Raw genomic sequence first — 24,899 nt, 5'->3', positions numbered from 1 at the left:
GCTAACTTATGCAATAAGATTAGACTATTTCCATAATCTAAATATTGTTTATTGAAAAAAAAAAAAAAGAAAAAAAACCAACCAAACCACACAATGGTAACTTGAAAGGACTTTCATCACCACATAACATATTTTAGTTAGTAAACTACTCACTTTAGTTAACCTTAATGTGTAATTATATTTCTTGTAATTAATCTAACAAATTATGTCATAATTTATTAGTTAGATTAGGTCAATTTTTCCTTTTTATATATAAACTAATGTTTCGTTACAATACAATGGTTTTGAAGAAAAAGTTAAATACAGTAAATTAAACCTCGATTAAATAATATTTTTGGTCAATCNCTATGAGAACTATTGAACTAATGGAAGATCAGAGATCTTTTCTCAATGGCTTTCTTGGAAATATTTTCATGGCCAAATCCTACAATGTCTCAAAGAATATTAACTGGGTTGAATATTCATGTCCCCAGTGTTCATCTCTTCTTGGAGCTTACCCTTGTAGTAGTGGTGATGCTCCTATAGATTGTGGCGTTCGACTCTTTAAGTGTTACCTTTCCACTTGTTTGCCAGTCGGTGGATCAGGTGACATGTTTCGGTAAGCTATTGTTGATTTACATTGTGACTGACACCTGTGATCTCATATGAGAACAAATAAGAAAGAATAAGTCTTTTCTTTTAGTCGCTGGCATGTAAATGAGTTTTCTCTTTGTCACCAGGAATTATACCCTGGAAAGAATGTTCACAAATCAGCTTCTTGAAAGTGCCCAAGATGAATTATCATTTCGGACACTGGTAAGGGATTTGAACACCAAATCTACCATGCTACAAATTGTTCTCATAAATCCCAGTTCTTGGTGCTGTACTGGTTATTGCTTGGGTGAGGACAGCTCCATGGAACCAGTGCTCAAGTTAGATCTACACCCAATTATTAAGTTGTTGTTTTCTGATTGCAGCAGCAATTCTGAATCTCAATCAAGGTTAGTTTTTATTGACTTGTAGTTTGCGCTTCATATTTTTCAAGTGATTGAACTGAATTCTCCATTCTCTGGATCTGATTAGCAAAGTGATCTTCCTCTCTCCTTCTGGGGTACAGGTTGCATGTATATACTGACCTCTCTGAGATACTAGAGCATTGGACACTTTTTAGTTACAATTTTATATAGTCTGGCAATAAAATTTACTAGATGTTATTTACCTGATATTTTATCATGTCTTTTTTCGAAATTCATGTTCTGCTTGGAACAATTTTAGTTTATTGTTCAATATTTAGTTTATGTCTGAATTAGTAAAAACATGATAAAGATTCATCTGTGTTTGAAAGGCTAACAAAAGCCTGCCTCTATTTTTCCCATCATAAGCAATCAGTATATGTGGTATGTCTCGGTAGAGTGATCGTATCTGTTACAGTCCATCTGTACTCGACTGATTTTCTATTAATTACTTTCAAGCTAAGGAATTGAGTTCTGTGCAGGATGTTAGAAGAATGGCTAACAAAGAAACTAGCTGATGAAGTTTTCATGTGTAGACGTCAAATAGAAGAGTTGATTGAAGTTCTTACATCTGTAAAGGATGTTCTTCCTCCTTCATGTTCTTCCATCCAAGGTTTACCATTGTCATCGATGCGGAGGTAATGATTATCTGTTGGGTTAGCTATGACCTTCTACGGAAGCCCAGTTTGATAAATTGAAGGGGATTTGAAATTTTTAATGTAAAGCAAAATGTAGTTTTCCCTGTTTGGGGAAATATTAGATACTATAATTTAATTTTCTGTGATGATGCTGGACAGGCTGAACCTGTTTAAGAGGTGTAGAAGAAATTATAAATCTTGTTTTTTGTAAGACCGCTTAATTGGCCCTCCATCTTGTAAATGTGTTCTGAAAAATTAACGTTTTGAAAAAGAATCTCCAAATCCTGAAAGTCTACTGTAGTTGACAATGCCCTAGTAACCCATTAAATATTAATTAGTAACCCAATGAAATATATAATAGAGTTAATTAAGGAAAAATTGATAATTAACCAATCTATGTTTACTGTTTCGGTTTCAATTAGTTCATTAACTCATTCAGCATCTACTTTTACTAGTCTTATAAGACTTTATTTATCAAATTAATGTTGAAATTATTTAATAGCACTTCATCACAAAATCATTATCAATTAAAATTTTAAAATCATTGAAATATAGACTTAAGGTTAAATGCATAAGATTAAACTACAGTAGGCAAAGAAGAATTTCAGATAGCAATCTTTTACTTTCGTTTGAAAAGCAAAGTTGTATCATTTGTGTTAAGGCTTGTGTGAGTTGTGTCAAATCAAACGAAGAAGGGGAAAAGTAAAGGTAAGGGTTGGTTAAAAAAAGAAAATTAAAATCAGTTTTCTATTATCTTGTGGACAACAACTGCATCGTTTCACTGGTTGGTTTCCTTATTTTTTTTCTTGGATTAATTGCCACTCACGTATACAAGAACCTAAAACAAAAAGACTATTCTTACAATACATGATATACATCCAAAAAGAAAACGAAAAACATTTATACTAATGTAAAATTTATTTTATATATAATCATAGTTTAGTTGTGTCAAAATCAGTCATCAATCACAGCAAGACATCAGTCACCAATTAAGATCCAACAACAACAAGAGTCAAAGAAATACAAGCTATCATCAACTCACCTTGATAATCAACATCCATCTTAACTTAGCTATCAAGTTAAAATCTGGATTGTGTGTTACAACAGGATCAAGAGCAGTCTGTCAAGTAATCATCACCTTGAAGTTGGCTAAATAACATCCTATAAAAAAGGAGAACGAATGCATAAAAAGGCTAGGCATACGTTCGAGTTGAAGCTATTATTTTTTCTCTGTAAACAAAGCATTACTCCATCTTTGTACGTCTCACAGGCGATATTAAAAAAACAATCAGAGAATAATAAAATATCAGTGGACATAAGACTTGCTTACAGCATCCGAACCACTCTAAAAATATCTCTTGTCAATCTTTTATTTATATTTCCTTAAACATATATCATCTTTGCATCATAAATACTCCCACAAAAACTCACGTGTTGATTCGTAGCAATTTGCATGTGTTTATTTCATTGTTGTCAAAATCATACATCAACAAGTCTAATTAAGAAGAAAAGATGAAATATGCTCGACTTTCATTCTCTTTCACTTGAACCTTTCATCATAGGCTTCAAAACTCAAGATATAAAAGGCTGTGTTTGTTTCATTTTTTCATATCCTATCCTATCCAATCCTACCCAAAATACATATTTGTTTCAATATTCTCAAAATCAAATCATACTCTATTCAACTCAAAATATTTAGAGTTTTTTAACCCTTTAGGTTTGTTAATTTAACTAAATACCCCCAAAAATAAAAGTTTATAAATAGAAAAAAATACCTTTACCCACCCATATATTCCCGATAGCCGGCCACCACCTCCGAAATCTGCCGAATTGGTGGTCCTATGTAAAACATGGAGGGAATTCTAGGTATTTAAGCATTGAGTTGGAACTTGCACTAATAAATGAGAAAGTACAAGAGTTGAGTTGGTGCAACAATTAATGGAAGGAAATTCAAGCGTTGGAATTGGAACTTGTAAAAAAAAAAAAGGTTGCATTAGTTGAATATCAGATAAAGGCCATGTTAGAAGCTAACAAGTCTTACAAGGAATGATTCTTATGTTGTTTTGTTTTCGTTTATGTTTGATGTTAAAAGATTTTGACATTTTAGTTTCAATTCAAAGCTAATTATAATTTCTTGTCTTTATATGTTTGAAATATAATTTGGGGTGAACCTTTCCTTTCCACTCCCCCTCCACATTTTTTCTTCATTCTTGGCCGACATTCCCTTTCTCTTTTGAGTTGTTGTGTGGTTGCTTTTATTTTGTTGATGATGGAAGAAGGGTAGTGTTCGGGTTTGACCATGGTTTTGGTGTGGTGGTGTCCTTTGGTTTGGTCGTGAGTTGGCTGGAGTTGGTTGGCCAATGGTGTTGTTCTCATTGGTGGTCATTCTTTTTCCCTTTCCCTTTCACTCCTTTCCTTATATGTAAGAAAACAAAAAACATGGAGGGAATTCTAGGTATTCAAGCATTGAGTTGGAACTTGCACTAATAAATGAGAAAGTACAAGAGTTGAGTTGGTGTAACAATTAATGGAAGGAAATTCAAGCGTTGGAATTGGAACTTGTTAAAAAAAAAAAAGGTTGCATTAGTTGAATATCAGATAAAGGCCATGTTAGAAGCTAATAAGTCTTCCAAGGAATGATTCTTATGTTGTTTTGTTTTTGTTTATGTTTAATGTTGAAAGATTTTGATGTTTTAGTTTCAATTCAAAGCTAATAACAGTTTCTTGTCTTTATATGTTTGAGTATAATTTGGGGTGAACCTTTCCTTTCCACTCCCCCTCCACATTTTTTCTTCATTCTTGGCCGACCTTTCCTTTCTCTAATCCCTTGAGTTGTTGTATGGTTGTTTTTGCTTTGTTGATGATGGAATAAAGGTAGTGTTCGGGTTTGATCATGATTTCCGGTGTTTGGTCGTTGGAGTTGATTTACTAGAGTCAGATTGCCTATGTGGTGGTGCCCTTTGGTTTGGCCGTGAGTTGGTTGGCCGGTGTTGTCTTTCCCATTAGTGGTCATCCTTTTTTTCTCTCACTTCAATAGTTTGAATCCTCCCCTGCACCCCTTATATGTAACAAAACAAAAACATGGAGGAAATTCTAGGTATTCAAGCGTTGAGTTAGAACTTGCACTAATAAATGAGAAAGTACAAGAGTTGAGTTGGTGTAACAATTAATGGAAGGAAATTCAAGCATTGGAATTGAAACTTGCCAAAAAAAGGGTTGCATTAGTTGAATATCAAATAAAGGGCTTGTTAGAAGCTAATAAGTCTTTCAAAGAATGATTCTTATGTTGTTTTATTTTCGTTTATGTTTGATGTTGAAAGATTTTGATGTTTTAGTTTCAATTCAAAGCTAATAACAGTTTCTTGTCTTTATATGTTTGAGTATAATTTGGGGTGAACCTTTCCTTTCCACTCCCCCTCCACATTTTTTCTTCATTCTTGGCCGACCTTTCCTTTCTCTAATCCCTTGAGTTGTTGTATGGTTGTTTTTGCTTTGTTGATGATGGAATAAAGGTAGTGTTCGGGTTTGATCATGATTTCCGGTGTTTGGTCGTTGGAGTTGATTTACTAGAGTCAGATTGCTTGTGTGGTGGTGCCCTTTGGTTTGGTCATCAGTTGGTTGGCCGGTGTTGTCTTTCCCATTAGTGGTCATCCTTTTTTTCTCTCACTTCAATAGTTTGAATCCCCCCCTGCACCCCTTATATGTACCAAAACAAAAACATGGAGGAAATCCTAGGTATTCAAGCGTTGAGTTGGAACTTGCACTAATAAATGAGAAAGTACAAGAGTCGAGTTGATGTAACCCTAGTTAGTAAGTACGGGTACGGCAAAAAAACAGTACGGGAATTTGATGGGTATAATACGGCAAATGGTGAAAAATACGTTTATAAAAATTCGGCCATAAAATTCGGATACGGAAAAAATACGGTACGGGTATATACAGGTTTAATACGGTGCATTGTCAATAATACGTTTTGAAAAATACGGTAATATCAATCTTAGTTTTAACACTTTTATGGACTACTTGGTTAAAATCAATATAGCATTTCAAATGCAAAGTATTCAATTAACCAATAACACAAATACTCAATATATAACTGATATTCAAATTATAGTCTCCAGACTCAAACACAATATTTAGTCAAAATTCAACTATAGTGTCAAACCAAACACATAAGTCATAACAAAACCAAAATTCGTTGAGATATGCGTAAACTAGTTTTGAGTTTGCGCGTATCTCAACAAATTTTTTGAGACTATGAAATTAACGGTTAGATAAATCTTCAGTGATTATCCTTTATTAGTAGTCGTAGGGATTCTTACTCAGGACTCTTGAGTAATATACTCAAATTCTATTTTATATTATTAAGAACAATAACCCAGGATTTTAATTTAAAAAAAACGTATATTTATTTTGTTAATAAATAAATATTGTTAATTGACATCTGTCAATAATAGTGAAAATGGTAAATTTTTATTTTTAAATGAAACAGTGAAGTCAATGTAGACATGCGGTAATAGATTAATAGTTTTATACTTTTATTTTTAAGTAGAACAGTAAAAAGTGAAAGAGAATCAACAACAATCTAGATTTGTTTTTATAGTCTTTCTTCTTATAAATTCTAAATGACACCAAACGCCACTGTTTCTCTGACAAAGACCCAGTTTCTTGAATCTTTCGCGGCTTTATATTCTCATTTCTCAGATCACCAACGCGTTATCATCATTTCTTTATTTTAATCTCTCCAATTCCAACCCATCCATCCTCCACCTTCCTTCTTCCTTCTCCCATCCATCCATTCACTCTTTTCTTTTTTCTTTCTTGCGTTTTTTTATAGCTCCGTTGTGACTCAAACACTCGTGGGTTGGTTTTTTTTTGTTTTTTTTGTCTTTCTCAGTAAAGAGAGTTTCTTTTTTTTTTTCTGTTTTTTACTGGTTTGGATCTGTTACTGAATGTGGGGGTCTGTGTTTTGACACGGGAAGTTTGATTTGGGTCATTGATTTGTGTTTTAATAGTCATAGATCTGTTACTGGTTTGTATCAGTTTTTTTTGGGCAACAATTCGCGAATAATCTGCAATTATTCACAAATTATACGAATATTCCAATAATTCGCGAATAATTCGGCAGCCATTATCAAAATACGTAAATACGCGTATAAAACGCGTATTTACTAACTAGGGGTGTAACAATTAATGAAAGGAAATTCAAGCATTGGAATTAGAACTTGCCAAAAAAAGGGTTGCATTAGTTGAATATCAAATAAAGGGCTTGTTAGAAGCTAATAAGTCTTCCAAGGAATGATTTTTATGTTGTTCATTTAAGTTTGATGTTGAAAAATTTTGATGTTTCTGTTTCAATTTCAATTCAAAGCTAATAATAATTTCTTGTTTTTATATGTTAGAGATATAATTTGGGTGAACCTTCCCCACACATGCCCGCGCCACCCTCCTCCCCCCCCCAAAAAAAAACATTGTGTGGTTGCTTTTGTTTTGTTGATCATAGAATAAGGGTAGTTTTTTGGTTTGCCTATGGTTTCAAGTGCTTTGTCGTCGGAATTGCATTGCTAGTGTGGTGGTGCCCCTTGGTTTGGCCAGTGTTGTCTTTCCTATTGGTGGTCATCCTTTTTCCCTCTCACTTCAATAGTTTAAATCTCCCTCCCACTCTATTCCTTATATGTCAAAAAGCAAAAACATGGAGGGAATTTTAGGTATTCACGCGGTGAGTTGGAACTTGCATCAATAAATAAGAAAGTACAAGAGTCGAGTTGTTGCAACAATTAATAGATGGAAACTTAAGTGTTGGAATTGGAACTTGCCAAAAAAAGGGTTGCATTAGTTGAATATCAAATGAAGGGCCTGTTAGAAGTTAATAAGTCTTCCAAGGAATGATTCTTATGTTATTTTGTTTTTGTTTATGTCTAATGTTGAAAGATTTTGATGTTTCAATTTTAATTCAAAGCTAATAACAATTTTTTGTCTTTATATGTTTGAGATATAATTTGGGGTGAACCTTTCCTTTCCACTCCCCCTCCACATTTTTTCTTCATTCTTGGCCGGCCTTCCCTTTCTCCCTTGAGTTGTTGTGTGGTTGCTTTGGCTTTTTTGATGATGGAAGAAGGGTAGTGCTCGAGTTTGGCTGTGGTTTCCAGTGTTTGGTCACTGGAGTTGGTTTGCTGGAGTTAGATTGTCGGTGTGGTGGTGTCCCTTGGTTTGGCTGTGAGTTGGTTGGCTGGTGGTGTCTTTCCCGTTGGTGGTCATCAGCGTTGAGTTGGAACTTGCACTAATAAATGATAAAGTATAAGAGTCGAGTTGGTGCAACAATTAATGGAAGGAAATTAAAGCGTTAGAATTGGAACTTGCCAAAAACAGGGTTGTATTAGTTGAATATCGGATAAAGGCTATGTTAGAAGCTAATAAGTCTTCCAAGCAATGATTCTTATCTTGTTTTGTTTTCGTTGATGTTTGATGTTTTAAATTCAATTAAAAGCTAATAATAATTTCTTGTCTTTATATGTTTGAGATATAATATGGGGTGAACCTTTTCGTTTCACTTCCCCTCCACAATTTTTCTTCATTCGTGACCAACCTTCCCTTTCTCCAATCCCTTGAGTTGTTGTGTGATTGCTTTTGCTTTGTTGATGATGGAAGAAGGGTAGTGTTTGGGTTTGGCTGAGTTGGTTGGCAGGTGGTATCTTTTCCGTTGGTGGTCATCCTTTTTCCCTCTCACTTTTATAGTTTGAATCTCCCTCTCACTCCACTCCTTATATATAACAAAGCAAAAACATGGAGGGAATTCTAATTATTCAATCGTTGAGTTGGAACTTGCACTAATAAATAAGAAAGTACAAGAGTTGAGTTGGTGTAACAATTAATGGAAGAAAATTCAAGCGTTGGAATTGGAACTTGCCAAAAAAAGGGCTGCATTAGTTGAATATCAAATAAAAGTTATGTTAGAAGCTAATAAGTCTTCCAAGGAATGATTCTTATGTTGTTTTGTTTTTGTTTATGTTTAATGTTGAAAGATTTTGATGTTTCAGTTTCAAATCAAACTAATAACAATTTCTTGTCTTTATATATTTGAGATATAATTTGGGATGAACCTTGCCTTTCCATTTCCCCTCCACATTTATTTTCATTCATGGTCGATCGACCCTTTCTCCCTTGATTTGTTGTGTGGTTGTTTTTGCTTTGTTGATGATGGAAGAAGTTATCTACCACGTTTCCTAATCCTATTATTTCTTTTCTATAATGCAATCTAATCTTTTAACTAGACCTAGCAAAATGGGTGGGTGGGTCGGGTATGGGTCGGGTCATCATGGGCACAGGTCCAATACGGATCGAAGTATACGAGTCCAAAATATTGGACCCGTACCCTGCTCTATGCGGACTCACGGGTGCCCGTTTTTTCTCTCTCCAAGTTTTAGTTTTTATAGTTTCACCCCCAAAATTCCTGCAGTTTTAATTTTTTACATTTACACCCCCTAAATCAATTACTCTAAATTCAATTCAATTTAGAATATAAACAAATAGGAACCAAAATAAACAAATAACACATAAACAAACAATAACATATAATACAAAACTACAAATACTAACCAAAATAAACAAATACATAATCACTAATACACAATTACACATAAACAAACAAAATAAGTCAATAAACTATAAATACCAACTAAAATAAACAAATACATAATCCAATATTCAACAAAAAACATTCTTAGGGCAGCAAATGTTCATCCCACAATGGGGGTGATAAAGTCTCTTGATTCCACAGTCGTGAGATTAGTTAATGACACATCAAGATCATCATCCGAATCATCATTCACCTCATCATCTACAAAACAATGATCAACTATAAATATTAATAAATGTAAATAATAAAATATATGAGATATTATGTTAACATGTTACCTATAAACTCATATCCATATAGCCAAGTTCGAGTGCATATCAAAGATTCTGCATTTTTTGGTCGAAGTGAGCTTCGATATTTGTTGAGCACTTTACTACCAATACTAAAAGTGGACTCCGAGGCAACGAATGTTATTGGTATTGCCATGATATCACGAGTCATAATGGCAAGTATCGGATAACGATCACAATTGTTCTTCCAATGATCAAGGATATCCAAATTTTGATATTTGACGCGATCAAACCTCATCTCTTCCAAATAAAGATCTAATTTAGATTTCTTAGTGGAAATGAAAACACTCTCATAGTTGTCAAAATCCTGCATCATTTAAACAATTAAGTGTCAAAAGTTAAAATTAAACAATAAACAATACTTTATTTATCATAAGAATATAAAAACTAAAAAGTATAGTGACTTAAAGAAAAATGATCTACACGCCTACTAAGAGAAGAACCACTCGCAGGAGAAACAACTGAAGGTGAGGCAGGAACTTCTTTAGAACATTGAGCCTCGTAAGCTTGAAAAAACTTTTGCAAGTTATTCTTAACAACCTCCAACTTCCGTGTGGCAATAGTTGAATCATAAACTTTGTTGAAAGCATACTCCACAAACTGAAACTTGAGACGTGGGTCAAGAATAGTTGCAATCGTCAACACAAAACTATAAGAATCCTAATATTTTGTAAATTTTGGGATCATTTGTTCCGCCATGCTCCTAACAACTTCATCCTCACTCATCCTCTCTTCAATTAAACGCAATTGAATTTCCCACACACATTTTAGGTACAAGTTTGTTGTAAGATATTTAGAACCCGAGAATAAAGTTTTAATATCATAAAATGGTTCCAAAAACTTGCATATCCTCGCCCCCTATCCCATTCTTCATCTGATGGACAAAATTTATAACTGAGATCTAATTTGATAAAGCCACAAACATAAGGTGATATATTAACGATGTTTCAAGCATTAAAAATGTCGAATTCCATCTAGTAGAAACATCCAATCTCAACCCCATTGAGCTTTTCACTCCATTTGTACAGCAAGTTCTCCAAATTTGATTCTTCTAGCCTCAGTTGCTTTAATATATTTTACACTATTTTGAATCTTATTTAAAGCGACACTAGTAGCTTTTAACCCTTCTGAATAATAAGATTCAAGATATGTGTAGAACATCGCACATGGAAAAATTCACCTCTACATAACAAAGCATTTTGCACACAAAGCTGGTTCCTCAAGATATCTTCCATCCTATCATTACTACTTGCATTATCCAAAGTAATTGAGAAAACCTTCTTTTCAATTCCCCACTCTCGCAAGAAATTCATAATATTGTCTACCAAAACAACCCTTCAGTGTGGAGGAGGAATATGGCAAAAGTTCAGTATTTTACTTTGTAACTCCCAATCCTCATCTATATAATGAGCTGTCAAAGAAATATATCCATCAGTTGTACCAGAAGTCCAAACATCAGAAGTTAAGCATATTCTACTAGTAAGCCTCCCTAATTCAAGCTTAGTTTTTTTCTTCATTCTTTCATATATTTTTAAACAATCCGCCTTAGCGGTGTTCCTAGAATAATGCATAAGCTCCTTACACACATACGAAAAGACTCTCCTAGTTCCTTGATTCTCCACATATGAATATGGATAATTATGTGGAATAATTGATAAGGGCATATATTCACGATAAGTCTCTTGACTAATCTTTCTACTTTACAATCTATGATCATGATCAATCAATAATTGACCTACATCATGGTTGGCACGTTTTGGACAATTTCCCATATGACGCTTCAAATTTTTAGTCCCATGTGTGGCACTACCATATGCATAAGATTTATTGCATGCTTTACACCTAGCCCTCTCATTCTTATTCTCATCAACATATGTCTCAAAATAATTCCAAACTTCTAATGTTTTACGTTTATTTCTAGAACTAGTTATAGGAATACTAGAATTAGAAGGAGGTGGCATTATCCTAGAAGCATCGTCGCTTGCTCTCACGTTAACCATATCTGTATCTATAGTTTCAGAATTCGCCATGTCAATGCTTGAGACTATAATATATATATGTATATTAGATTGATAGGGTGATGTTACAATAATATTAGATAAATATGAGAAAATACAGAAATATTTCAGTACGTTAATAGATTCTAGAAAGAGAATTTTAAGATTCATACATAGCTTTCCTAAATCAAATATAATCATTACTCTAAATTATCAATAAAAAATAGAAAGAACTAAAGTAGGCATATACACTAGTCCAAGATAAGCAACAACTGAGTTGAAATTGAGACCACATATAAGCTATTAGGAAACCTCACATCTCAACCCTTGATGAAGATAAGTAAAGAATTCAAACATCAACTCACGCCCTTGGCCATTAGTTACCAATATGTGAACTAAAAAGAGGCAGATAAACGAGGAAAACATACTCTACACAATAATTCAGCTCTAGCATGAAAAAGGTTTTTTTTTCACATCCATAATACATCCAAAAGCCACAAACACTCTACTTCAAAGTAACAAATACTCGTAGGGTTTGTCAATTCTTTAGCCTATGACACTAGCTATCAGCAACAAAATACAATTAAAAGAAAAACTACTCAGTAAAAACATGATGAAATAGAAAGTCTAACACACAACTTTCAGATAATTTCACATCAAAATATGTGCTTCTACAGCATCTAAATGCCTAAGAAATGTAATCTCATTAGTAATGCAAAAACAACAGAACAGCTAAATGCACAAATTTCATAAAAAATTAGGGCTACAAGAACAGAATCTCAAAGACTATTGAAACAGAGCACCATTTTGAAAGCCACCATTCCGAGATGCTTATAGAAAATATGTTAATATAATGCCCTGGTTAACCAGACAAAGACCTTAGGGGCCACATGTAAGAATGTTAAGCAAAATATTGTACAGTAAGCATAAAAGTCAAGAGCTATAGTAATAAAATATCACACAAAATATTTGCTTTCCTACTGAAGCACTTGACTTAAGAAAATGTCATTATCTCTAGGGAGTCCCCCAATATTTTTATTATGCCTAGGATACAAAATTCTTAATTAGGGGACTGGAGTTCAGCCTGTCGATTGACAGTTCCATGTGAATCCATCCTAAATCCACAGAATGTACAAACAAGAAACTGAGACACAAATAATCCTGGTAGACAATTTACAAGAAAGAACAAAGTAGGCAGTTATTAAATTGGCATATTAATTGGCATGTTTCAGTCCACTTCTCTTTCACAAGCTATCAAATTGGCATATTAATTTACAAGAAAGAACAAATGAGGCAGTTATTAAAAAGTCTCGAGCTACTTTAAAGAGTCAATCAAGCACCAGTACACAACTAAATCCATGACAAAAGAAATCATTTCTCTTATTATGCAGATATCAACAGCGGAGATGCAAGAATGAAGGAATAAAAAACTGAGTCATTATTGTAATTAGAAGTACGTAACTGGTCATTTTGTAAAAAGAGATAAATTTGATTACTGAAATTTGATCAACTTTAAGAATTCATAGAAGAGAATGAAACTGAAGAGAACTAAAAAGAAGAGCCTATAATCTAAGTTCATGCTCTTGTTGTAACAGTATCGCATCGAACAATGAGGATTTAAGGTAACATTAAGAAAAACAAATCTTGAAACCCAACTCACCGATCTTTGACTGCAATGGTGGGGAGGAGAGCCGCAAGTCTTACGACGGAGAGAGACAAGAGATGATGAGCTGACGCCCGATGACGACAGAGAGAGGAGATGACGAGGATGGTGAGGGAGATTGGCGACGGTGGGACTGGAAATGGGATCACGGTTCACGGATGAGAGATTGAGAGTTGAGAGAATGAATGAGTCATGTGAGGTTAACTGATGAGTGATGACTGATGAGTGAACAGAGTGATGAGAGATTGAGAGAATGAATGAGTCAGGTGAGGTCTACTGATGAGAGATTCAGAGGCGATAAAGAATGTTATTTTGTTTTAGAGTTAGGGACTTAGGGTTAGGGATTTCAGATTTGCAAAAAACGGGTACCTGCGGGTTTACCCATATAACTCGTTAATAATACAGGTCGGGTACGGGTTAGAAAAAAAGGTGTCCAACATATTAAACCCATACCCTATGTTTTTTACCTAGGCGCGAGCCGACCCGTGGGTCCAGACCCGTTTTGCTAGGTCTACTTTTAGCCAACTCATCTTCCCAATCTAATATTGGCACATCCCCTCCCCAAGTTTGCTTACCCGCCTCATCACCTTGGCACATCACCCCTATTATCATGTCACCTTGTCATATCACCTCCCTTGCCACCTCATCACATCACATCAGCACCTCTAACACCCAAATTCTAATTGATTCCAACTCTTTCCCTTCCTTTGTCTCTTGCCCTAATGTTCCTAAGGAATGTGTTAACAATGGTCTTTCCAAGGATGAAGGAGGGAAAAAGAAGAATTTTATCAAGGTTAAGCTTGTCAAAAATCCTAATGGAACCATTTTGTGTGATGATAACACCTTGTGTGAGGAGGGGGAGATCGTTTGGGTGGCTAGACTTTCCATTATTGAGGAGGTCGGCCATGACTTGAAGAAGTTCTCTCCTTTGTATGATGGTATAGGAATAAAAGACAGAATAGCCAATGGGGATTATTGGCCTTTGATAGGAAATGGCTTTAAGGAGAATGTGGAAAAAGGGAATCTTGTGTGTTCTAAGGAAAAGTTTAGCAAGAAATCTTTTTGGAGGGGGTTCCCAAATTGATTGGAACAAACTTTGTCTCTAAACGGTCCAAATCAAAGTTGGAGTTTTTTGAGTTGGAGTATGTGGGTGAGAGGAGGAAGGTGAGAGTTTCCCTTCCTAAAGAAGTTATGAGAGATGGATTTAAGGGAAAAGAGAATGCGATGGGTTCTAATCTTGTCGAGAAGAACTAGTTTGATATGCTTAATGATAGTTTAACCTTGCATATTGAAGGCGAGGAAACTGGTAGTGGTCCTTATGAGATTGAGGTGGGCATTGGTGGGTCATCTGAGGATATAAATGGAAGAGCCAAAGTGGAAGATAAAAGGAATCAAGGGGGGATGGTGAGTGAGAACGTAGGGGTAGAAGAGACTAAGAGGGTTGGGAAAGTCATTGTTAATTTATGAGTTTTGAATAAGAAATGTGAGGGTTTGAAGGATTGTGAGGTTGAACTTTTGAAAGAGAGTTGGGGTGGATTTGATGGATAGCCAAGGGAATATCATTACTCCTTTGATGCATAGTTTGGATTCTCGATTAAAGGAAGTGGAGATGAGATTAGTCTCACCGGACTTGGTTACTTTTGGGATGCTTAAAAGAGCTGACGAGAAAGAGGAGGAGAATAAAGTCCAAAGTATGAGCAAAACCTTTAGGAAGAAATTAGCCAAGAAGGCTAAAGCACTTGGTAAATCTTCCTCCCCTTAATGATAAATTTTGGAGTTTGGAATATTAAGGGTCTAAATTCCCCTATAAAGCATAAAGAGGTATGTAATTTTATCATTTCTAATAATATTTCTTTGTTTGGTGTTCTTGAGACAGAAGTTAAAGAAAGTAATCATGAGGTTATGGTTAAGAAAGTGTTTTGTGATTGCTGGGTTGTTAACAACTATTGTAGTTTGGATGGTAGTTGAATATGGGTTGGATGGGATCCAAATAAGGTGGATATCTTCGTAACTGGGTCTTCTATCAAGCTATTCATCGTGTAGTCCAAAAGGTAGGGGAAGATTCTAAGTTTGTGTGCTCCATGGTGTATAGGTTACACTTTCGTAGAAAGGAGTCTTTGGGAGGAGTTAGTCCTTTGAAAGGGAAAGGGAGGGGGGAAAAGACTTTTCCAATGCTCGTGGGCTGTACTAGGTGACTTTAATGCCATTAGGTGACTTGGCCAATACCCGTGGGTTGTACTAGGTGACTTTAATGCCATTAGGAAGCCTAGTGAGAAGTATGGTGAAGATAGCAGATGGAGGTCGAAGTGCTTGGATATGGATAGGATGTACTTAGATGCTAATCTTGATGACTGAGGAATATGGGGTGTTTCTTTACATGGAGTAATTGGACTGAGGAAAGCAGAGGAATTGTGTGCAAGCTTGATAGAGTTCTTGTCAATGATCAATGGGCCTTTTCTTTTCCTAATTTTGGAGATCCCCTTTTAAGTTCTTCAACTTTTGGGCTAATGACTCTAGGTTCTTGGAAATTGTAAAGTCAGTTTGGAAAGAAAATATAGATGGCAACCCATCTACCGGCTAGTGACTAATCTTAGGAAGCTTAAAGGAGAACTTAGGATGCTTGATCGTAAGGAATATTGGTGTATCTCGTAAAGAGTTAAAGAGGCTAGGGATTTGCTCTTGGAAGTTCAAAATGAATTGGTCGTCGATCCTTTCAATAGTAACCTTATTAAGGAAAAGAATGATAAAACACTTAAATTCAAAAGGTTGAGTTTGCCTAAAGAGAGCCTTGCTAAACAAAAAACGACGGTTAATTGGTTTAGGGAAGGAGACCATAACACGGCTTTCTTCCACAAAACTGTCAATGGGAAAAGAAATAGGAATAAGATTTTCTCTTTGGTTCTTGAGAATGGTGATGTGACTAGAGACAATGCTAGAATCAAGGAAGAGTTTGTGGCATTATACCAAAATCTTTCATGGGAGAAAGAGCCTAAAAGAAAATTTGAAGGCTTTGACGAGCTTATAACTCCTTGTATAAGGGACGAAGAGAAGATGTTCATGGAAGCCGATATGACTAGGGAAGAGATTAAAAGAACTATTTTTAAGCTTGATAATGATAAAGCACCGGGCCCCGATGGATATGGTGCCTATTTTTTGAAAAGAGCTTGGAGTATAGTGGGAGAGGATGTTATAGAGGCTATCTAAGGTTTCTTTAGATTTGGGGAGATCCTAAAGGAAATTAATTGTACAACTATAACCCTCGTGCCAAAATGTGAGAACCCATCCACTTGTCATGACTTTAGACCAATTTTTTGTTGCAACACGATTTATAAATGCATCTCAAAGATCATTGCAAATAGAATCAAGGATGCCATTCCGGGTTTTATTGATTGAGCCCAAGTTGCTTTTGTTAAAGGTAGGAAGATTGATGATAACATTTTTTTTGTTTTGCCAAGAGTTGGTACGCAACTATAAGAGGAAATTAACTAAGAGTAAGAAATGTGCCATGAAAATTGATTAGATGAAAGCTTACGAATCGGTGAATTGGGACTTCATCATTGAAATCCTTAACAGGCATGGTTTCCCGCCTAAAATTGTTCATTGGATTGAGATTTGCATTAAAACGCCTATGTTTTTTATTGCCATTAATGGGGAGTTTGGAGTTTTTTGCTAGCTCTAGAGGGTTGAGGCAAGGGGACCCAATCTCACCGTATCTTTTTGTGATGGTTATAGAAGATCTCTCTCGGATCCTTGGGAAAGTGGCTAAGGACCTTAGGTTCAAATTCCACCCAAGGTGTAGTGCGAAAAACATTATACATATTTGCTTTGCAGATGATCTCATGATTTTTTGTAATAAGGACACGATTTATATTGTATTAATCAAGCAAGCTTTATGAACTTTCAAGGATTGGTCGGGGTTGGAGGCTAACACTAGTAAGAGCAACATATTTTGTTCCGGAGTCTCAAGGAGGAAAGAGAATTTTTTGCGAGTTATCAGTTTTAGAGCAGGAAATCTCCCGATCCAGTATTTGGATGTCCTTCTTATTATAAGTAAGTTTAAGTATGTTAATTGCAAAGTTCTTATTGACAAAATCCTTCCAAGGGTTAATTCTTGGAAAAGTAAGTTTTTGTCTTACGCAGGACGAGTCATTCTCATCAAAGCTATCTTGTGGAGAATCCAAGTTTTTTGGCCCTCAACTTTCATCCTTCCCTCGAGATGCACAAGGAGATTGAGGTTTCCTTTAGGGCTTTCTTATGGTCCAGATTCGATCTGAAGAAACTAAAGCAAAGATTGCTTGGGAAGATGTATGTGTTTCAAAGGAGGGGGGTCTAGGCATTATAAGAACTAAGGAATGAAAAAAGGTGGCCATGATGAGGCATATTCGGAACATTGCCCAAATTAATCCTTCCGTGGATGGGTTTCTTGGATCAAAACTTATCTTTTTTAGAGCAAAATTTTTGGGAAAATTCCCATTCCCCGTGATGTTCTTGGGCTTGGAGGAGCATTGTTAAGCTTAGAGGAGAGGCTAGGTTGAGAATCAAGTGTGAGGTCGATGATGGGAGACATATTCGGCTTTGGCATGATAATTGGCACAATCTGGGCTCGCTTGCCCTCAAATATCGTCCTCGGATTATTTATGAATCCGTATTATCAAATGATACTCGAGTTAGTGAGATTTGCAATCAAGATGAGTGGAAATGGCCGGTGGCAAACTCTTGTGCTGTGTTGGAAATGAAAATGTTGGTTAATTTTAATCCCACTATAAGGGAGGATAGAATTGTTTAGATCAAGTCTATGACCAAGGGTTTCTCTATTAATTCGACATGGAATAAAATAAAGTTGAGGAAAGCTAAGATAGATTGGTCCCATCTTGTGTGGTTCCTCAAATCCATTCCACGACATGCTATGATTCTTTGGATGACTATGAAAGGGAAACTCAACAAAAAGGATAAGCTTGAGAGGTATGGCATTTTTCAAAACTCATGTTGTTGTTTTTGTAATTCGGCCCAATAAACCTTAGATCATCTCTTTTTCTCCTACCCTTTCTCCAAGTCTATTTGGAGTCGGATCCTTGCTATTAGCTCTATAGGCTATAGGGCGGTGCCATGGAATGCTTATATTCATGGCTTATCCTTAAATTGGAAGAGAAATAAGTTCAAGTATTTTTTGGCAAAATTGTGTCTTAATGCCATTGTCTATTGGATTTGGAAAGAGAGAAACAGTAAGGTGTTTGGAGGAGAGTGTAAAGATGCGCTAACCATTCACAATACCATTAGGTTAATGGTGAGGGTTAAGGTCATGGAGCTTAGGAAGATGAAGAGGACCACGGGAAATAGAAGGCTTGTACAAATTTGGGGGTTACCAATGTCTATTTTTTACAAGTGATCACTCTGGGTTTTGTGGTCTTGGTGGTGGTAAGGTCTTAGGACAAACTTGTTATTGAGGCTATTTGTCGAGCACTTGGAGGGCTATGTAAGTAAGGGTGTTTACTTTGGCTCTAAAGAGTTGGGTTGGCCAAGGCAAGCCCTGGGGGAGGTTTCCATGCTTTTGGGAGGGGTGGAAGCCTAGAAGGTGGGCGTTGGCTTTCTTTGGTTTTGTTCCTAACCCGGGACATGTTCCGAGGTAGGAAGAGTTGTTTTTTGTGTTTTTCATAATCTTGTATGGGTTATTTTTTGCATCCTAACCCAGGGGATTGCCCTGAGGTAGGTTGACCGTCTTTTATACATTTTTTTTATTTTTCTAATGAAAGCTTACCTACCCCAAAAAAAAAAAAAAAAAAAAATCTGCCGAAATAACACATGACTAACTGGATGTGGTGGTCGTGCGTGACCAACCAAATCCAACCGATCGTGCGCCATTCCGGCAACTTTGGCCACCCTCTGGCAATGGTGGCCAACTCCCGGCATTTAATGAGTGAGTGTGGGTGTTTTTGTTAATTCTTAATGTTTTATTGTAGGGGGTGTTAAGCTAAATTAACAAATGTAGGGGATTAAAAAATAAGCTAGATATTTTCAGAAAAAGTTTTCCAAAAATTTACCAAAGACATTTTCAAATTTAAATCCTGTTCTCGTAATAATAACCCAACTCAACTTTTTCAAAAATATTACTCAAAATACTCTACCAAAAACTTAGCTTGGGTGGCCAAACCATGTTTTACCTAGCTCGGGTATATATATGAACCTCGGGCCCAGGCCTAAAATCTGGTCCAAGTTCTGCCATTAAAGTCCGGGCCGGGGACATTATATAAGAGTTGTAAAATTATTATAAACCCCTATATATAAACATAATTATTAAAACCCTCTAAAAAGTTACGAAACCCCCTACAATTATAGCTACATTCTTCAATGTAAAAGATTAATAACCCCTATAAAATTACCTCTAGGCTCCGTTTATACAATTACAATTATAGATTAATTTATTTATGAAATCAAAACCTCAAAGCTATTATAATCAAGTACTTTTAAATCCGTCTTGACAGAAGAAAAAATCTTATTTCATTCCTATAAAAAAAAACACCCAGTATCACAATTTCTCATTGAAGAAACTTGTGATATCTAGGCCTCAAAACTCTTACAATCAAGCAATCAATTCTAAATCTCCTATTGACCAAAAAAAAAAAAAAAATTGGTTTCATTTCCATTAAAAAAACAAAGAAACACCAGTAGTATCACAAATTCTGGTTTGATTAATTTTGTCTCATGCTTTATTATTAATTCTTATTGTTTCAAATTTAATTTTAATTTTAATAACAAAAAATTAAAACTTAAACTTTGAAATAAAAGAATGACGAAAGAAGAAGAATTTTGTTTTTTATTACAATTATATCCTCAGCCAACTTAAAGATGGGGTTAAAGACAAAAATAGTGAAGGCTAAAAATCACTTTCCTTAATCTACCCTCATTTTCTCCATTGTGTATACTTTTAGTTAAGTCATTAACACAACTGTGATTATATTATGGAGAAGTGATTTTTAGTCTCCATAATTTTCCACTCTTTAACCCTATCATCAAGTTTAAGAGGGGATATAAATGTAATTAAGAAACTTTCTTTTTCTTCTTTCATACTTTTACTTCAAACCTTTATGTTTGACTTTATTAATAATTAAATCAAAATAAGCACAAAATTAATCAAACCAAATGGAAATTTGTAATATCAGGTGTTTTCTTTTAATAGGAATAAGATCAGATTTTTCTTTTAGCGAGATGAGATTTAGAAGTAATTACTTAATTGTAAGAGCTTTGAAGAAAGCTGAGATCCGGGCGTCTTCTTTTTAGTGAGAATAAAACTAGAGATTTTATTAATTTAAAAGTGATTACTTGATTATAAGAGCTTTGAGGTTATGACTTCGTAAACAAATTAATCCATAAATATATGATTACGTTATTGATTGATTTAGTCTTATACTCTATTATTAACTTTAATTTATTTAAATTAATTTTTTGTTTTTAATAATTGCAAAAATAAAACTTTAAAGCAAAAGTATAGAAGAAGAAGATAAATAATTTTTTTTTATTATAATTATATTTTGAAAAAAAAAATAATGGGACAAAAAATTACATTCATTATACATGACGAAAAAATCATATAAAGTAACCATGAGTTGTTAAAGTGGGCAAGGCCTAGGCCTGGGCCCTCAAGGTGCGGTCCTAAGAATGGGTTCAGAGCTGCGTAGGCTCGGTCCCTCCTCCCTTGGGCTTAGTTCGGTCCCTGGTATTGGGCCGGATTTTGGGCTCGGGCTTTTTTCCCACCTCTAAATATTAATAATAATAAGTATCTATCCAAAAGTTTGTTTACCAAATTTATCACCATGCAAGCACAGCAACTCCATTCTGGAAACAGTACACGTCGTTCATTACCTTCATGTGCGAGAGACGTGTCACCAAACCAAACACTGTAAGATCTTGAATTAATATAATGCTCAATCTTATCTGAAATACTCTCATAGGAGAAACCTATTGACTGCCAAAAACTGCCACGTATCCCTTTACTGATAACGTGGCAGCTCATGAACTAATATACATGCCATGTGTAATGAAAGGGTGCCCATGCCCATTAATCTATGTTTTACCTTGCCATATACATATAGTATATAAATAAACCCATGTCATGTTTTGAAGCATAACCCAGCTTAGTTACTTGGAAGTGAGAATTCAATCCGGAGGTTTCTGTTTACTATACATAGCTTTTTAGTTATTACTTCGTGCTTATTGCCTTGGAAATGGCGCATTATCAGAACCAATATGGAGCTGTTCCACATACAGACGAGTATGGCAACCCAGTTCGTCAGATTGATGAACATGGGAACCCAGTTTATCAGTCTAGCGCCACTACTGGCGAGTATGGAACTGCCGGGTTCGATAACACGACCGCAACCGGCACCGGCATGCGGGGTCATGGTACTGCACCAGTGGCTGGCACCCACCTAGGTACGGGATACCGTGACCAAAGGCATCATGGCCTTCAACGTTCTGGAAGCTCTAGTAGCTCTAGCTCCGTGAGTCAATACTCTTTATCTTTAGTTTAATTGATTTTTATTGTGCTGATCTTTTTATTAATTGGCACTGCACATATAGAGCATAGGCAGCGCTTTAACTAAGAAGTCAACATCTTCTCTTTTTCCTTTTATCTTTTTGTTGTTGAACAATTTTTTTTTTTTTTTTTTTTTTTTTTAATGAATAATATGCAGTCTGAGGATGATGGACATGGTGGGAGAAGGAAGAAGGGTCTGAAGGACAAGATAAAGGAAAAGTTGCCAGGCGGTGGGCACAAAGATGAAAGATATCAAGCCACCACAACCACCACTCCTGGTGGTTACGATGTGAGTGGAGAGGGGCAGCACCATCAGCATGAGAAGACAGGAATGATGGAGAAGATCAAGGAAAAGCTTCCTGGACGCCATCACTAGGTCCAGCTATCTTCGTTATATACAGCTTCTATATAAAAAGAGTGACATTGTGAAGGAATCGCTGTGTTGTTAGCCAACAAGTGATCCACTATGGTGTAATAAGCCTTAAAAATGTACTCGTGTGGTGTGGGCAGCTAGTCTTTTGTTGTATTTTGTTTTGTATTATGTACTGTTAGTGCATGTTATGGTTAATAAACATGTTATGTCAAGTATATGTAACCAGCATTACTATACCTTTGTCTGCATTAATGCTTGAGAATCCATAGAATATAAACTGAAAGGTATAAAATATAAATTTAATCCTTAAAAGTGTAAAACTATGGATTTAAATTACCTATTTTATATTTTCATTTAATGCTAGTCATTAAAAAAAAAAAAAAAATAGAGTCGTTTAATCTTAAAACTACGAAATCGCTCTTATTTGTTGTTGTATAGGCACCAAGACTGGACCGTGATATCTACATATGGTGGGTTTAAGTAGGATGGGTCTCAGCAGTCTCCTATATCAATGGACCCAATACTGGGGTAAGAGCTGACTGGGATCTTGGGCATGACAAAAATTAGTCAAATGGGTCTTCGTCTTGCCGGTTGCCACTACCATCAACAATTTCTACAACAGATAATGGCATAGTAAGATCATTACATTCGTCCACATTTGTATAAAACTACTAGATCAATGCAACGATCATTCAATCCAGGAACATTTAGTAATGCTTCAAGCAAAATCCAATTAAAAAATACAGGTTAATTGGTTATTTTTTTTTTTTAAACAAGAAGTCAGGATCCAACTTGTGCATATCTTTATTAATTCCTGTAAGTGATTAGTAAAACATCCCATCATCAGAATCAATTGCGTATGCGTATTTCTGTAAATATCTCTATTAATTCCTTAATTAGTACAACATCCCATCATCATAATCAACTATATAGGTGTATTTCTGTAAATATGACTAGCACAATAGGATTATCTCTATTAATTCTTCTGCAAATATGACTAGCACAATAGGTCTATCTCTATTAATTCGTAGGTGATTAGTACAACATCCTATCATCAGAATCAACTGTGTAGGTGTATTTCTGTAAATATAACTAGCACAATAGGTCACCATTATAATCACCAACTGTGTAGGTGTATTTCTGTAAATATAACTAGCACAATAGGTCACCATTATAATCACCTGTTTAAATTTTAAAAGCCAAAACAATTCGAACTTGAAACTTGACTAGCACAATAGGTCACCATTATAATCACCTGTTTAAATTTTAAGAGCCAAAACGATTCGAACCTAAAACTGTCCGTCTTAACCACACACTCAACCACTGGTCCTACCATTTGAGCTACAGCTACCAAGGGTGGGTTAATTGGCTTTCCATTTACACGGCAGTTTATTAACAGATACCACAGCAAAACTATCTATTGTTATGGAATCAGCCAGCATGGAAAATCTTGTAATCTTAAACCGCCAAAGGACAGTTCGGGGGGAAAACGTAATACCACAACCTCTACAGAGCGCCGTGTCACTGTCATCAACATATATGTATGGCCACGTGTTAATCAGTTATGTCGATCTGTACTTGCCAATATATTATACGTTAAGGATCATTTTAACTCCAGTTAGGAAGCAGACACTTACCTGAATTAAATTCAGTCTTGCGATTTTGTTTTATAAATTCTTGCTAATCACCTTGAGCATGGCACACTTCCAGAAGCATCAGTACAGTTCAGTTCCACACACAGATGAAGATGGCAACCCAATTTATCGTACTGAAACTACTGACAGCGTTGGTTCAATACCACCATGGCGGCCGACTTGCAGGGTCACGGAGGGGATCAACACGACCAAGGGCATCGTCGGGTTCAACTTTCAGGAAGCTCAAGCTCTAACTCCAGCTCTGTAAGTAAAACTCCTACACATCTATCTGATTTGTTCTTCGAACTGTCACTAACTTGAGCTACAAGGCAGAGCAGTATATTAATTTTAGCAGTAAGTGTAGCTTAAATAAACAATTCTTGAAGTTTTTGAACTGATTTCTTTTGGTGAATAATAAGCAGTCTGAGGAAATTGGAAGTGGTGGGATAAGGAAGAAGGGTATGAAAGATAAGATAAAAATGAAGCCGCCTGGTGGCATAATCACTACTCCTGGAGGTCACAATGTGATGAGGGAGGGGCGACGGCAGCACCATGACAAGGAAGGAATGGTGGAGATGATCAAGGAGAAGTTTCCTGAACAATCTCAATAGGTGTCTTCGAAATATGCAGCTTCTGAATGATCGACCATTCATAGTTTCATTTCAGGGACAAATCTTCGGTTGAGATAATCTATGTAGATATAATCTCTAACCATTATTGGCTTTCTTTTACCTCAGAAAGCTTTATGTTTGTAGGGAAGTCTTCTATGGTTCATGATGCCCAATGGGTAGACAGTCTGGTATAATATTTTAGTATCCTGTATTAAAACTATCAGTATATCTCAGCTTGGCGGAGCACAGCAGATAAATAAGTTCAATAGCAAAAGACTTGAGGACCACACACGTTTTCTTAAGTCAATTAGAAGGAAGCCATCAACCATCAAACATGACTTTGCAGCATAAAGACAGGGACTTGAATCTTCATTCTTAGAGGATGAAACTTGATCGGGTAGAAACGAAGAGGCACGTAGATGAAGAGTCGGCAACAATGTTATCCACAGTAACTTTCATCTAGCTTCGGCCAACTTGTACAAAATTTTTTTTTTTTTTGCCTTTTAGATCCTCTTTTTCCTAGTATTTGTGGTCA

At 35.6% G+C, this 24,899-nt stretch overlaps 2 protein-coding genes across 2 annotated transcripts; both read left to right on the top strand.

The window, feature by feature from the left end:
- Nucleotides 1–351: 351 nt before the first annotated feature.
- Nucleotides 352–1,871, top strand: LOC116118965. Its single transcript, XM_031404924.1, has 3 exons — nucleotides 352–598; nucleotides 720–980; nucleotides 1,475–1,871. The coding sequence occupies exons 1-3, from the start codon at nucleotides 366–368 to the stop codon at nucleotides 1,632–1,634; spliced, it is 654 nt and encodes a 217-aa protein (XP_031260784.1). The 5' UTR covers nucleotides 352–365; the 3' UTR covers nucleotides 1,635–1,871.
- Nucleotides 1,872–21,354: 19,483 nt separating this feature from the next.
- On the top strand, nucleotides 21,355–22,439 carry LOC116118972 (dehydrin DHN1-like). The gene is made up of 2 exons (XM_031404933.1): nucleotides 21,355–21,711; nucleotides 21,904–22,439. Exons 1-2 carry the CDS (start codon nucleotides 21,436–21,438, stop codon nucleotides 22,120–22,122), a joined length of 495 nt encoding a protein of 164 aa, XP_031260793.1. The 5' UTR covers nucleotides 21,355–21,435; the 3' UTR covers nucleotides 22,123–22,439.
- The last annotated feature ends 2,460 nt before the right edge of the window (nucleotides 22,440–24,899 follow it).

The sequence above is a fragment of the Pistacia vera genome, unplaced genomic scaffold, assembly GCF_008641045.1.
Source record: "Pistacia vera cultivar Batoury unplaced genomic scaffold, PisVer_v2 Contig866, whole genome shotgun sequence".
Classification (NCBI taxonomy): Eukaryota; Viridiplantae; Streptophyta; class Magnoliopsida; order Sapindales; family Anacardiaceae; genus Pistacia; species Pistacia vera.
The sequence above is the reverse complement of the archived record's forward strand: the minus strand, read 5'-3'. Positions and strand labels throughout refer to the sequence as shown.